Raw genomic sequence first — 14,233 nt, 5'->3', positions numbered from 1 at the left:
TACTTAGATACAGTGAGAAGTATTGCGTGCTATCCAGGCAAATCATACTTTACATAAGTAAGTCAGGGTAATAGAACGGAAAGCAGAATCTAGTGTTACAGCTACAGCGAAGATGTAGAGAAAGATCAACTCCAATATGAAGGGTCTGATAAAGGCAGGGAAAAAGCTGTTTTTGAATCAATTGATTCATATTTTCAAAATTTTGTATCTTCTACTTGATTAGAGAGGGTGGAAGAGAGTATAACTGGAGTGGGAGGGGTCTTTGATTATGTTGGTTGCTTTTCCAGGGCAGCAGGAAATATCAAGAGACAGTGGATAGAAGGCTATTTTGCATGATGTTCACAACTCCTGTAATTTTTTGCAGTCTTGGGCAGAGTAGTTGCAGTACCAAGTTGTGATGCATCCAGATAGGATGCTTTCTGTGGTCCATCTGTGAAAATTGCTCTGAGTCATGGTGAAAATGCTGAATTTCCTTAGCCTTCTAAGGAAGTAGAGGTGTTTCAGTGCTTTCTTACTATAGCATTGACATGAATAGATCAGGACAGATTGTTGGTTATATTTACTCTAGGAACTTCAAGTTTCAACCACACTTTTTGAATGAGAACATTAGTGGCATGGTTGGTATGTTTGCAGATGACATCAAACTTGGTGGTATAGTGGACAGTGAAGAAGGTTATCTAAGATCACAAAGAGATCTTGATCAGTTGGGTCAATGGACTGAGAAGTGGCCAGATGGAGTTTAATTTGGATAAATGATTGTACAGAGTGTTAGTGAGGCCTCTTCTGGAGTACTATGCTGTTCTGGTTGTTCTGCTATACAAAGGATATTATTAAATTGGAGAGGGTTCAGAAAAGATTTACCAAGATGTTGCAGAACTATAGGGTTTGCATTCTAAAAGTAGGCAGGACTGAAGAAGGGCTTATGCCCGAAACGTCGATTCTCCTGTTCCCTGGATGCTGCCTGACCTACTGCGCTTTTCCAGCAACACATTTTCAGGACTTTTTTTTTTCCCCACCAGAGGGTAGGAGATTGAGGGATGACCTTTGAGAGGTTTATAAAATTGAGGAGCGTAGATAAGGGATCGTTTCCCTAGATGGTGGAATTCAAACCGACTGGGCTTATTTTTAAGGTGAGAAGAAAGTTTTTTAAAAAGGACATGAGGGGCAACTTATTGCACACAGTGGTTAGTGTTTGTGGAATGAACTGTCAGAAGAAGTGGCGGATGCAGTTACAGTTGCAGCATTATAAAAGACATTTGGATAAGTACATACATAGGAAAGGTTTGTAGGGATAGGGGCCAAATGCAAATAAGTGGGACTAGTTTAGTTTAGGAACATTGTTGGCATGGACTAGTTGGACTGATGGGTCTGTTTCCATACTGTATGACTCTGACTCTATCTCCACCTGAGCACTATTGATTCAGAGGCGTATCCTCTACTTCACTTCCTGAAGTTGACGACCAACTCCTTCATTTTGCTGGCGTAGAGGGCGAAATTGTCTTTACACCAGGCCACTAAACACTATCTCCTTTTTTGTAATGTTGTTGTTTAAGATCCAACCACTACCATCAGCAAACTTGTACATGGAGTTAGAGCAGAATTTGGCTGCAGTCATGAGTGTATAAAGAATATAGTAAACGGCTGAGTTTGCAGCCTTACAGGGTACCATTGTTGAGAAGTATTGTGGAGGTGGTGTTGTTGCTTATCTTCACTGGTTGCAGTCTGCTGGTCAGGAAGTTGAGGATCCAATTGCACAGGTGGGAGCAGATCTGAGTTTGGTTACATTGCACGTTTGGTTACATTAGTGACTCTCCAGTCATTGGAACTGTTTCAAAGTGAATACAATTGTGAAAGGTGGCCATCAACTATTTCTTGGGCCACTTCCTTAAGTCCTCTAGGTTGTGGATTATCAGACCCTGGGGATTTATCGGCCTTTAATCCCATCAGTTTCCTCAATACTGATTTCCTTCAGTTGCTCCTCACTCGAATACCTAATCAGCTATTCTATTCACCAACGCATGCAGGAGATCATCTTAAATAGTGGAATTGAAACAAGGCTTCATTTTTAACGGATGGTAAGCTATATTTTGTAATCTGCTTGACATCAGAATTATCTATATCTGATATTTAGAACCCAAGACTGAGTGACTTTGTAACATGCTACAGTATAAAGATTATACATGTGAAGGCCATATAGCCTAATGGATAAGAAGTCTGACTCTCTGTGGATTATAAGCTTGGCATTCTTAAGGCACAATGGTAACACCTTTACCTCCAGGCTAGAAGGCCTGGGTTCAAATCCCACCTGCTCCAAAGGTGTCTCTCACACGTCTGAACAGGATGTTCTGACATACCTGCAATTGCTCTTGATTTTTTTCATGCACATCATCTCGTGCAGTACAGTGGTAATCATATAGACATAAAGATATTCTGGTTTCCTCCCCCTCAAACAAAAAATTTTGAGTATTTTTTCGCATGTTGCAAGAGGAGTGATGGCTAAATTCAAATTTATGCCTTGTCCCAGTACTGTTCAGATGCTTAATGGCACTATCGTCTGACAGTTTTAACAGCAGAGCAATGCTAGGACCAGCATTTTTTTAGAATGTATACTTTAGGAATACCTAATGCTGCATTGGGCTTTATTAATTCAACAAATTGTATGCTAGCATTTTATGTGGGAAACAAATTAATTTGGCTTTGGGAAGAGGTAATAATGGAATGTACACGTTGTACAAATATTAATTACCAAAGGAGTTTTCTAATTCAAAACAAAATGCGATAAGTTGAAGTTTAATAAATATTTGTTTTATAGGTAAAAAGTTTTACAGCATCTTAGAACAAGACTAATTATTATCTTTCTTAGATGTACTATTGACTGGAAGAAAGGAAAGAATATAACTGTAAAAACTATTAAAAAGAAACAAAAACACAAGGGTCGAGGGACTGTCCGAACCATCACCAAGCAAGTACCAAATGATTCCTTCTTCAACTTCTTTAATCCATTAAAAGGTAAGGAGAGATTTTAAAATATCAAAAAGGCAAATGTCAATACCAGAATGAAGAAACATTCTCTATGGATTTGTTTCCTTTTGATGTTAGACAATTCAAGCATAATCTATACATGTGAAGATCCACAAGTTTCAAAAAAGGTTTTTTTTTCTCCAGTGTACACCTCATGCTTGTGGCAAGCTAAGCTTTCTATATGCTTCTCAAAAGAGAAACTTGAATTTCTATTCTTGATCATTTGTAGGTTAGCTTTGTCCAAACCTCCTACCTGAAAACGTGTGACTGGATAATATGTAAGATGCACACTATTTTCCTGACACCTCAAAACATTGAAAATTTCTTCACTTCTGGCTCACAGATAAAATTCATCAGAACTTGTATACTATACATGCAAGAATGGAAGGATTGAGCTGTTAATATAGTACAGCAATTATACTTCCTGTAGATTTGAGTCATTTTCAAAAGACTGAGATTTTTCTGTGTTTGAAAGAAAACACTGAAAAATAAATCCTGAAGTCCGTTATGGAGAATTAGAAGCTGATGTGTATTAAAGAGTCTGTAAAGTTTGGCATCGCCTGCCAGCTTTAAATTCATGAAAAAATCTTTTAAAGCGGCTCAGGTGTCATCTCTTGTGATAGTGGTGTGAATCCTGAATCACTCCTTACCAAGTGTCTGAATTGTTTAAAACTTATTCCAACTTCCCCCAACAGTTCACTCAGGATAGCTAGAACATTTTGTCAAAGCTTTTTGTTTGTACTGAGTAGGACAGTTCCCAAGAATATAAATTGAAGGGGAAAATCAACATTTATACTGAGGGGAGATCTCTAGTCAGCAAACACAACAGTTTAAGGATAAAGCTGCTGTAACAGATCTGCTAACTCTTTTGAAATAAACAGGCAGAACTAAATAAGGCACGGTGGAGTAGACAGCTATGTTGGTACATGAAGTGGAGGCTAAGGAGAAACAGCACGTCAAGTCGATCACAAAATTTGTCATTAGTAACCATTGAAAGTATAGGCTTGTTGCTCGATACTGAAAGTAAATAATGCAGTAAATGGAGTATTGTGTAGAGAGTGAGTTGGCAGTGACATGTTTAATATGCTTGGCAATGGGAGGCTATAATTAGATGCTAGTTGTAGAGGATAGAAGAATTGGGGATTAGCTTTGAAACATTACATTTGGATAGCGTAAGGCCAGGACTGGATATAAAAGGCAACTTTCAATTATGAAAAATTATGTCATGGCAATTTTAGTGAATGGTTAAATTAGTATATACGGAAGCAAAGTTTAGAGACTACTTATCACGAAAAAAAATCCAGTAACCAGGTGGAATACTGCAAATTAGTGAGGGGAGGATAAGCAGCTGCACTCAATTGGAGATTCCTATCTGAGCCCCTATGTTCTTGATGTCAGAGTGAATGGAGAACTGCGAAAGAGAGAGAGAGACTTATATCAGGAAAATGATTGACTGACATGGAAGGCATTGCGGGCGAGAGAGGGCTCAGTTACATCTGTGGTAGCTATTGAGCAGAAACAACTGCAGTTTTGTTTGTGGCTTCCAATCATTAAGTTAGGAGTGTGCAAGTGTGACAGAGCTGTTCCTTTAACAAGGTTATGCAGTCCTTGGTTTTCTTTCAGAGGTTGTAAATGACGCAGACGCAGTCTGGAGGTGAAGGGTTTTGGGACCAATATGATGCTAGCTAACAGAGACTGCCTTAGGCAGAAGGCTTTCAAGTTTAAACAAACACTTGTACAATGAAAGACGAGTGGCCAGTTCTCCCAACGCGGCTTTGTTCTTAGTGTGAAAAGAAAGGCTGCTGGATCCAAAGAAACCGGTCCAGCTGGTACTCTCTCTCTGACTCCTATCCTGTAAGAATTTGTTTGATTTTACCTTTTGTGCCCAGGGAGTGTTTATGGGGATTGTTGCAAGTATTTAGGAACAGCATCATTAAGTTGGGATGATCTGTTGGGTTTTCGGGTAGGTTAAGTTATTCGGTTTTCTATTTTCTTTTATGTTTCATTCCGTAATCTTGTCAGTAAATTTTGGTTTTGTAAAACTAAGTGGTTTGACCAGCTGATTCTATCCTGAAATATCCACTTTGCTAGTTATTTTAAGCAGGTGTAAAGTTAGAATCTGGGCTACCTTCTTGAAATGTTTTGAGAGGTCTGGTCTGGTCAAAAAACGCATGGGTCTGCAAGAAAGAGCTGGGGTAGTAATGGAGTGCAGCGCGGGGGGGGGATCAAGGTCGGTAGGCTATATGGTTCAGTCTCTGTTTGGATGAGTGAGCAGAGATATTGGTAAACTACTTCTACCAAACTCATTAGAAATAATAAAAATTCTAATCTGTGTTGTTCGGAGTATATTAGAAAATTCTAATGCTGTCTGATATTAATGGCATGTTAGCTAAGTATTTTGTCCTATAATGAAACAAATGGAAGTTTTAACATTTTGTTATTTGGCCATCCCTTTGCAAGCTTCTCAATTTATACTTTTTTTTTGAAGGCCAAGGCATTCGATTTATCTTTTTAAACATGAAAATGTTTTAATTTTGTCAGTGATTCATTTCCAATAGTAGTGTGCATTCACCATTATTTTCAGATCAGAGAAGGTTGAGAGGATGCTAACTCTTGTAAAGAACTTAGTTATGGTAGTGTTAATGCTATTCCGTCTGAGTGCAATGGGTTAGTGAACAAATAATAAGCACACCTCCTGAGCAGGTGAATATTTGAACAGTGAAAATCGAGATGTACTGCTAAGTCAGGCTACATTGTAATGGGAAAGAACAGTGATAGTCCTTTGGTTAGCTGTACCCTCTTCAACATTCAAAGGATATGCACAAGAGCCATCACTTCATAGAATCACAAAATTGCTATTGCACAAGAAAGCCTGTTGCCTTTTGCGTTTGTGCCAGCTGCCCAAAGGAGTAGTTTAAGTGGTGTTACACTCCAACCTTCTTGAACCTTCCTCCATCCCACACTTTTTACAAGAGTAGGTCATAGGCTTAGGAAAAAGTGAGGACTGCAGATGCTGGAGATCAGAGCTGAAAATGTGTTGCTGGAAAAGCGCAGCATCCAAGGAGCAGGAGAATCGACGTTTCTGGCATGAGCCCTTCCTCAGGAATGAGGAAAGTGTGCCAAGCAGGCTAAGATAAAATGTAGGGAGGAGGGAGTTAGGGGAGGGGCTTTGGAAATGCGTTAGGTGGAAGGAGGTCAAGGTGAGGGTGATAGGCCAGAGTGGGGGTGGGGGTGGAGAGGTCAGGAAGAAGATTGTAGGTTAGGAAGGTGGTGCTGAGTTCGAGGGTTGGGACTGAGACAAGGGGGGGGGGGAGGGGAAATGAGGAAACTGGAGAAATCTGAGTTCATCCCTTGTGGTTGGAGGGTTCCTAGGTGGAAGCTGAGGCGCTCTTCCTCCAGCCGTCGTGTTGCTATGGTCTGGCGATGGAGGAGTCCAAGGACCTGCATGTCCTTTGTGGAGTGGGAGGAGAGTTGAAGTGTTGAGCCACAGGGTGGTTGGGTTGGTTGGTCCGGGTGTCCCAGAGGTGTTCTCTGAAACGTTCCGCAAGTAGGCGGCCTGTCTCCCCAATGTAGAGGAGGCCACAACGGGTGCAGCGGATGCAGTAAATGATGTGTGTGGAGGTGCAAGTGAATTTGTGGCGGATATGGAAGGATCCCTTGGGGCCTTGGAGGCAAGTGAGGGGGGAATACTTAGCTAGTAACTCACCACCTGACATCTCAAAGCCTGTCCACCATCTACAAGGCACAAATCAGAAGTGTGCCTATGTCCAAGTTTGGCACAACTATCCTTTAGTTTGGGACCACTGTACATTTGTCCTTTATACAAACCTTTTTGGCTCAAATTCTTTCTTCCATTTGTCCTAGTCTGAACGGCATACAATATGAATTACATATTGGAAGATGCAGTAAAAGTTGCAGTATGCATAAGGTGACTGAATGCTGCAATAACTTTACAATGCTGTGTTGAGTTGAACTAGTGAGACCTGTTGGCAAGAAATTCTTTTTTTTTTTAAAATAAAAGAAAAACCTTTTAGTAATTCTGAAAATTCAGTGTTTCCCCATTTTTGTTATGTTAAAGAATTGTGTATTTCTTTACTTTAATAGTATGGCCACAGTTAGATAAACCTTATTGCTGTTGCCTCAGTGGCATTATTGATGCAGATCATACTGTGTTGAAGGTTGGATGATTAGTATCATTTATTTTAAAGTTTGGATTTAAAGCTAGAGATGTATGCAACAAAACAGAAATTGCTGGAAAAGCTCAGCAGTCTGGCAGCATCTATGGAGAGAAATCAGAGTTAACATTTCATGTCAAGTGACTCTACCTCAGAACTGATGGTAGCTCGGGAAGTGGCAGGCAACTGGAACCTCAAGGTCTTTGTCGTTGGCAGAACATGGGTGTTCTGCAGCATGGTCACCCAGTCTACATTTTGTTTTACCCAATGTAGAGGCAACCACGTTGTGAGCAATGAGTGCAGCAGGCTAGCTTGAGAGAAGTGCAGGTATAACACTGCTTCACCTGGAAGGTACATTTGAGCCCTTGGATACCGAGGAAGGAGGAGGTAAATAGACAAATGGGATTGTACAGGAAGGTGCTGTGAGGCTGTGGGGAAGTATTGGGAGTGAAGGAAGAGTGGACCAGGTTGTCTCGAAGAGAACAGTCCCTGCGGAAAGGTGATAACTGAGGGATATCTGGAATTCTTGAAGTTTTCTTAGATACATGTTGGTATATTTTGGTAAAGGGTTTAAAATTACAAGTTTAATTGTGATGGTCTTTCTAGAGCCATGATTTTAAAAACTGTATGTGGCAGAACATAGATGACTCCAGCCCTCTTGGAGTGCTAATAGCTTGTTTATGTTTTAGGGGTTTATGACAAAAACATTTCAACTGTGCAAGCATGAATGAAACTGCATCCAGAGTATTGTGTAGAATTTTGGTCACCCTACTTGAGTAGGCATGTAGTATATTAGAGGAAGTTCACTAAGTTGATTCCAGGGGTGAAGGGTTTGTCTTAAGAGCAATTGAGAAGTTTAGACAAAGAAGTGGCAGATGAAATATAATGTGGAAAAGTATGAGGTCATTTACTTTGGTAGGAAGAATAGAGGCATGAACTATTTTCTAAATTGGGAGAAAATTCAGAAATCTGAGGTGCAGAGGGACTTGGGAGTCTTAGTCCAAGTTTCTCTTCAGTAAACTTGCAGATTGAGTCGGTAGTTAGGAAGGCAAATAAATACAATGTCATCATTCATCTTGAGAGGACTAGAATATAAAGGAGGAATGTACTTCTGAGAGTTTGTGAGGCTCTGGCCACACCACATTTAGACTATTATGAGCAGTTTTGGGCTCCATACCTCAGGCAAGATGTATTGGCCCTGGAGCGGGTCCAGAGGAGGTTCAAGAGAATGATCCTAGGAATGAGAAGCTGGACATATTAGGAACATTTGAGGACTCTAGGACTATAGTCAGTCGAGTTTAGAAGGATGAAGAGGGAACTTATTGAAACTTTGTTCAAGCTGTTCAGAATGCTCTGAGTGGAAAACTGGGAAGATATTTCCATTGGCAGGAGAGATGAGGACCCGAGGGCACACATTTAGAGTAAAGGAAAGATATTTTGGAACGGAGATTAGGAAAAACTTCTTTCACCAGAGAGGGGTGAATCTGCGGAATTCATTGCCACACAAGGCTGTGGAGGCCAGGTCATTAAGTTTATTTAAAATAAATGATTTCTTAATTATCAAGGGGATCAAGGGTACGGAAGAAAGCAGGAAAATGAGATTGAGAAACCTATCAGCCATAATTGAATTGTGGAGCAGACTTCGTGGGCCAAATGGCCTAATTTCTGCTCCTATGTCTTATATTCCTAAATTAAATCTTCTCTCATTTCATAAGATACTACAGGAGATTGTTAAAAGTAGATGTAGAAAAGATATTTCCTCATTTGGGCAATCTAGAATAACAGTCATAGTTGTAGAATGAGGGATAGCAGATTTTAAAACTTGAGAAATTGCTTCTCTCAAATGCTCGTGAGCTTGTGGAATTCACTATCCCAGAGTACAGCAATGCTGAGATGTTGAGTGAATTTGAGGAGAGAGAGACAGATTTTTAATTAGTAATGGGTAATAGAGTCATACAGATGTACAGCACGGAAACAGATCCTTTGGTCCAACCCTTCCATACCAACCAGATATCCCAGCCCAATCTAGTCCCACCTGCCAGCACCTGGCCCATATCCCTCCATACACTTTCTATTCATATACCCATCCAAATGCCTTTTAAATGTTGCAATTGTAGCAGCCTCCACCACTTCCTCTGGCAGCTCATTCCATACACATACCACCCTCTGCATATAAAGGTTGCCCCTTAGGTCTCTCTCATATCTTTCCCCTCTCACCTTAAACCTATACCCTCTAGTTCTGGACTCCCCCGCTCCAGGGAAAAGACTTTGTCTCTTTACCCTATCCATGCGCCTTATAATTTTGTAAACCTCGATAAGGTCACCCCTCCGCCTCTGATGCTTCAGGGAAAACAGCCCCAGCCTGTTCAGCCTCTCCCTATAGCTCAAATCCTCCAACCCTGGCAACATTCTTGTAAATCTTTTCTGAATGCTTTCAAATTTCACAACATCCTTCTGATAGGAAGGAGACCAGAATTGCACGCAATATTCCAACAGTGGCCTAACCAATGTCCTGTACAGCCGCAACGTGACTTCCCAACTCCTATAATCAATAAAGGAAAGCATACCAAATGCCGCCTTCACTATCCTATCTGCCTGCAACGCCACTTTCAAGGAGCTATGAACCTGCATTCCAAGGTCTCTGTTCAGCAACACTCCCTAAACCTTACCATTAAGTGTATAAGTCCTGCTAAGATTTGTTTTCCCAAAATGCAGCACCTCACATTTATCTGAATTAAACCTTATCTGATCAAGGTACCGTTGTATTCTGATATAACCTTCTTCGCTGTCCACTACACGTCCAGTTTTGGTGTTATTGGCAAACTTATCTAACTGTACCTCTTATGTTCACATCCAACTCATTTATATAGATGATGAAAAGTAAGGAACCCAGCACCGATCCTTGTGCCACTCCACTGGTCACAAATCAACCATGACAGTATCCAATAGCAGACCAGGCTCAAGGGGCTGAATTGCCTTTTGCTTGTGGTTCCTGTGTTCTTATTAGCTTTAGTAGAGTTCAAACCGAACAAATGATTTTTTTTTAATTTAGTTGAATTAAAATGGCATAGTTATTGTATTCAGTTCAAGCACTAGTCTGATTAGCATTAGACACTAGTACCTCCTTAGCAAGACTGTTCAGAGCTGATAAGGAAATAAGTTCGCTCAAAAGTGTAATTTGTGAAATTTCCAGGCCAGAAATCTCTGATAAGAACTTTGCAGATTATTAAAAGACTAAGAAACTCTCAGTTGTGAGTATTCCGGGAAAAGGGGATAGGAACTGACCAGCAGTTTCGTCAAACCTATAGATTCGAATGTGAAAGAAAATCACAGTGGATTTTGATTAAATGTAAGTGGCGTTGGGGAGTTAAAGGGATTTTGTTTTGCAGTATTTGAAACCTTTCGAAATATTGATAGCTTTTCTTTTGCATAGTAAACTTCTGTTTTACTGTTAAAACCAAATCTGCGATCTTGTGTATTTTTGTTTTGGTGAAAGACCAAGTTAAATTAAAGAAATGATTTACCAATCGGAATTTAATTCTGGGACTGGTATCACTTGGGCTCATAACAGTGCTTCTCAGATTTCAGTGAATCATGTTGCTATAATATTAAGCTGAACTCTCAATCAGATCGATCCAAAGAATTCTGATTCCTTAAGACCAGAGACAATGGAGCAGAAGTAGGTTATTCAGCGCATTGAATCTGCTCCCTCATTCATAGATAATCTGATCATCCTCAACTCTACTTTCCCACCTTTTCCCCATAATGCTCGATTCCCTTACTGATTAAAAATCTGTCTCAACCTGGAATATACTTAATAACCTTGAGTGGTCTCCCGTCTATGTGCCAACCAGGTGTGATTCGTCTTAGCTTCCAATTTTGTAAGAAATCTGGTATTTATCAGGCTAGTGGGAATAATTTAAGCTAGATCACTTTGGACATTAACAAATTGCACAAAATAATTCAAAAATCAATTTTAACTATTAAAAATGTCCCATGTGTTCATGGTTAATACTTCATAGTATTAACAGTCTTGCAAGGGAAGTTAAGATTGAATGATGCATGTTTGTCGTAGAGCAGAATAAAAGAATCTTTGCACCTCATTTTATGGTATCTGATTGAAATGAAAATTGGATTTTATTTCCCCTCATTTACAGTAGCTTCTTTGAAGTGATTTCCTGCCTTAAAGAATTTACTGAAATTATGCTCCTTCAAAAACCAATATGTGAAATGTCATGTGTAGTACCTTGTCATAGTTTATGCTATTGATTTTTGTTGGAACCTAAAATGTAAAGCTCCTGGGCATAGGTGCTTTATAATGAGTCATCTGTGAAACCTATACACACCTATTGTTTCCCACCCAGCAACTCAAGTTTGAGGTGTAGTTGCATATTGCAACTGTTGATAAGTAGGCTTTCACAACTGGAACAGGATCATAAATAATCATATAGGAATTTTTCTGGAATGGGTAGAGTGATTGTTGCGCAGTGCCTTTACTGTGGAGAGCAAAGTGATGCAATTTAGTATGGTGTGCAGTAACTGACCACATCCAAATTATTTGTTCACCATAAAACAGTTCTAAAACATTGATTGTATTGGAAGTTTATGGGTGTTATCTTTACTTTGGCATATTACTGAAATACTTGCCTTTTTTCAGGAGACTAATTGACAGCACCCATTCTAATTGCACAATTGAATGATTATTGTTTGACTAAAGAATTAAAAGTTGTCAACTGTACAGTCAGGGTGTTGAGATGGTGTATGCATGACACACAAGTCTTTTTGTGCTAGAGTTTACCACTCACTTATCTTCTGAATCTGAGTTTGTATAAGTTGCCATCGGACAAATGAAAACACCCATAAGCATATGTAAATCACTAAAAGGCAGAATTCATCTTGTGACCAGGTGTGTTCAAATGCTCCCTCTGTCATGAGATATGAAGAGCAATCTGTGCTGAATCACTTAGAATATATTGTACGCTACAAATCCTGTGACCTTTGAAATAAATGTTTATGGGCGGCACAGTGGCGCAGTGGTTAGCACTATTGCCTGACAGCGCCAGAAACCTGCGTTCAATTCCCGCCTCAGGCGACTGACTGTGTGGAGTTTGCACATTCTCCCCGTGTCTGCATGGGTTTCCTCCAGGTGCTCTGGTTTCCTCCCACAGTCTAAAAATGTGCAGGTTCCGTGAATTGGCCATGCTAAATTGCCCGTAGTGTTAGGTGAAGGGGTAAATGTAGGGGAATGGGTCTGGGTGGGTTGCGCTCCGGCGGGTCGGTGTGGACTTGTTGGGCCGAAGGGCCTGTTTCCACACTGTAAGTAATCTAATCTAATCTAATCTAATCTAATCTAATCTAAATAGATTGGTTATAGATTGGCATCTTTTAATTCAAAGCTCTGTATTTAAATTGTTTTTAATAATAAATTTGCTGTTTAGTTTCAAGTGTACTGAATTAGCACTTGTTCTCACAAGTTAGGAACCAAATTAAGGTGGCCCATATTTCTCTGAAGCCTCATAACTGGCTGGAGAACTTTGAATTTATCAACATAGGCTGGATTTGAACCCAACTATGGAGATAAAAAGGTGGTACCTAAAGCACTGCCCCACCTGGGCTTGAATTGGAATTTACTGTCCATTTTATAGAAAACTTTTTAATGTGAGGAGAACTGTTAGAAAATTGTAGGCTAAATGTTCATGAATGAATTGAAATTGATTTTATTTTTTAATTTATGAAATTTAACTGTATTTGAAAATAGCTTTCAAATTTAAATTCTCCTTGCCCCAGCAATGATTTGTTTAAAGCTGTAAGTTCAGGGCTTTTTTACCCTGAATAACTTGCAGGTCGACTCTTGAGCAGAAGTGAAAAATTGACTTTACCTGGATGCTGTCTAGGCTGAAAGGTTTGCCTTTTCAGAGAAGAAGCAAAAATAAATTTTAAAGACTCTTCAACTACACTCTAGCCTACCTTTAATTTTTCATTGTTGACTTGTTAGTATGTATTCTGGTGTTCAACTTGTGTTATCTTGGTGTGGTTTATTTTAGAATATATAATGTTACTACTTTGGTGCATTGAAGTGGTGAAACAGATTTTGTTGTAATAAAATATTAACTTGTTATGATAATCCTTGTAATCAAAAGGAAGAAAGAGAAAGTTAACGTAATAACATTCAGCCTTGTGCCTGACTTTTTTTTCCCCACTTGTTATTCTACTAGCACAAAGTAAGTTAATCTGGCTTTATTTCCACTTCAGCAACATTTAAACCATGAGCATTTGCTTGAGTTGGAAATATAAATTAAGGCCATTACTGAGAAGCTCATTGACTAGAAATATTAGTTATCTGTTGTAATACTTATACATGCGATTGTGTAAGGCTTAGACCCTAAGATGGTGCAGGTTAAAACGAGGCATGAATTATACCATTGATGGTGTGACCATAGTGTTCATATCTACAGATCCTTGGAGGTAACAGAGCAAGTTGATAAGAGGGTTAAGAAGGCACATGGGAATTGCATTCTATGCTTCAGCTAATAAAGACAACCATGTAAAGCTAGCTAGTCCACACCTGAAGTATATGTGCAATCCTGGTTGCCACTTTCTGGAAGGATGTGATTCCATTAAAGAGGGTGCAGATGGCATTTACAGGATGCTGTCTGGGCTGGAAGGTCTGATCTATGAGGAAAGATTGAAGGATAGATAAGGTTGATGGGAAGACATTCTCACTAGTAGAGACATCAATAAACATCACCTGCATCTCCACACATATCATTAACTGCATCCGCTGCACCCGATGTGGCCTCCTCTACATTGGGGAGACAGGCCGCCTACTTGCGGAAAGTTTCAGAGAACACCTCTGGGACACCCGCACCAACCAACCCAACCTCCCTATGGCTGAACACTTTAACTTCCCCTCCCACTCTGCCAAGGACATGCAGGTCCTTGGCCGCCTCCATCGTTAGACCATGGCAACACGACGCCTGGAGGAAGAGCGCCTCATCTTCCGCCTAGGAACCCTCCAAACACAAGGGATGAATACA

General features: G+C 39.9%; 1 protein-coding gene across 7 annotated transcripts in view; it reads left to right on the top strand.

Annotated features, from left to right (window-relative positions):
• Positions 1 to 14,233, top strand: part of LOC122557913 (nucleosome assembly protein 1-like 4) — a 123,175-nt gene that overhangs the window by 68,486 nt on the left and 40,456 nt on the right. For all 7 annotated transcript variants that reach the window (XM_087996688.1, XM_087996685.1, XM_087996691.1 and 4 more), the window contains exon 10: positions 2,864 to 3,009. In XM_087996688.1, the coding sequence (XP_087852814.1) occupies positions 2,864 to 3,009 (146 nt within the window). The remainder of the gene's footprint in view (positions 1 to 2,863; positions 3,010 to 14,233) is intronic.

This window comes from Chiloscyllium plagiosum, unplaced genomic scaffold (genome assembly GCF_037043375.1).
Source record: "Chiloscyllium plagiosum isolate Xiang-an unplaced genomic scaffold, Cpla_swu_hap1 HiC_scaffold_18, whole genome shotgun sequence".
Classification (NCBI taxonomy): Eukaryota; Metazoa; Chordata; class Chondrichthyes; order Orectolobiformes; family Hemiscylliidae; genus Chiloscyllium; species Chiloscyllium plagiosum.
This window is presented reverse-complemented; position numbering and strand designations above follow the sequence as displayed.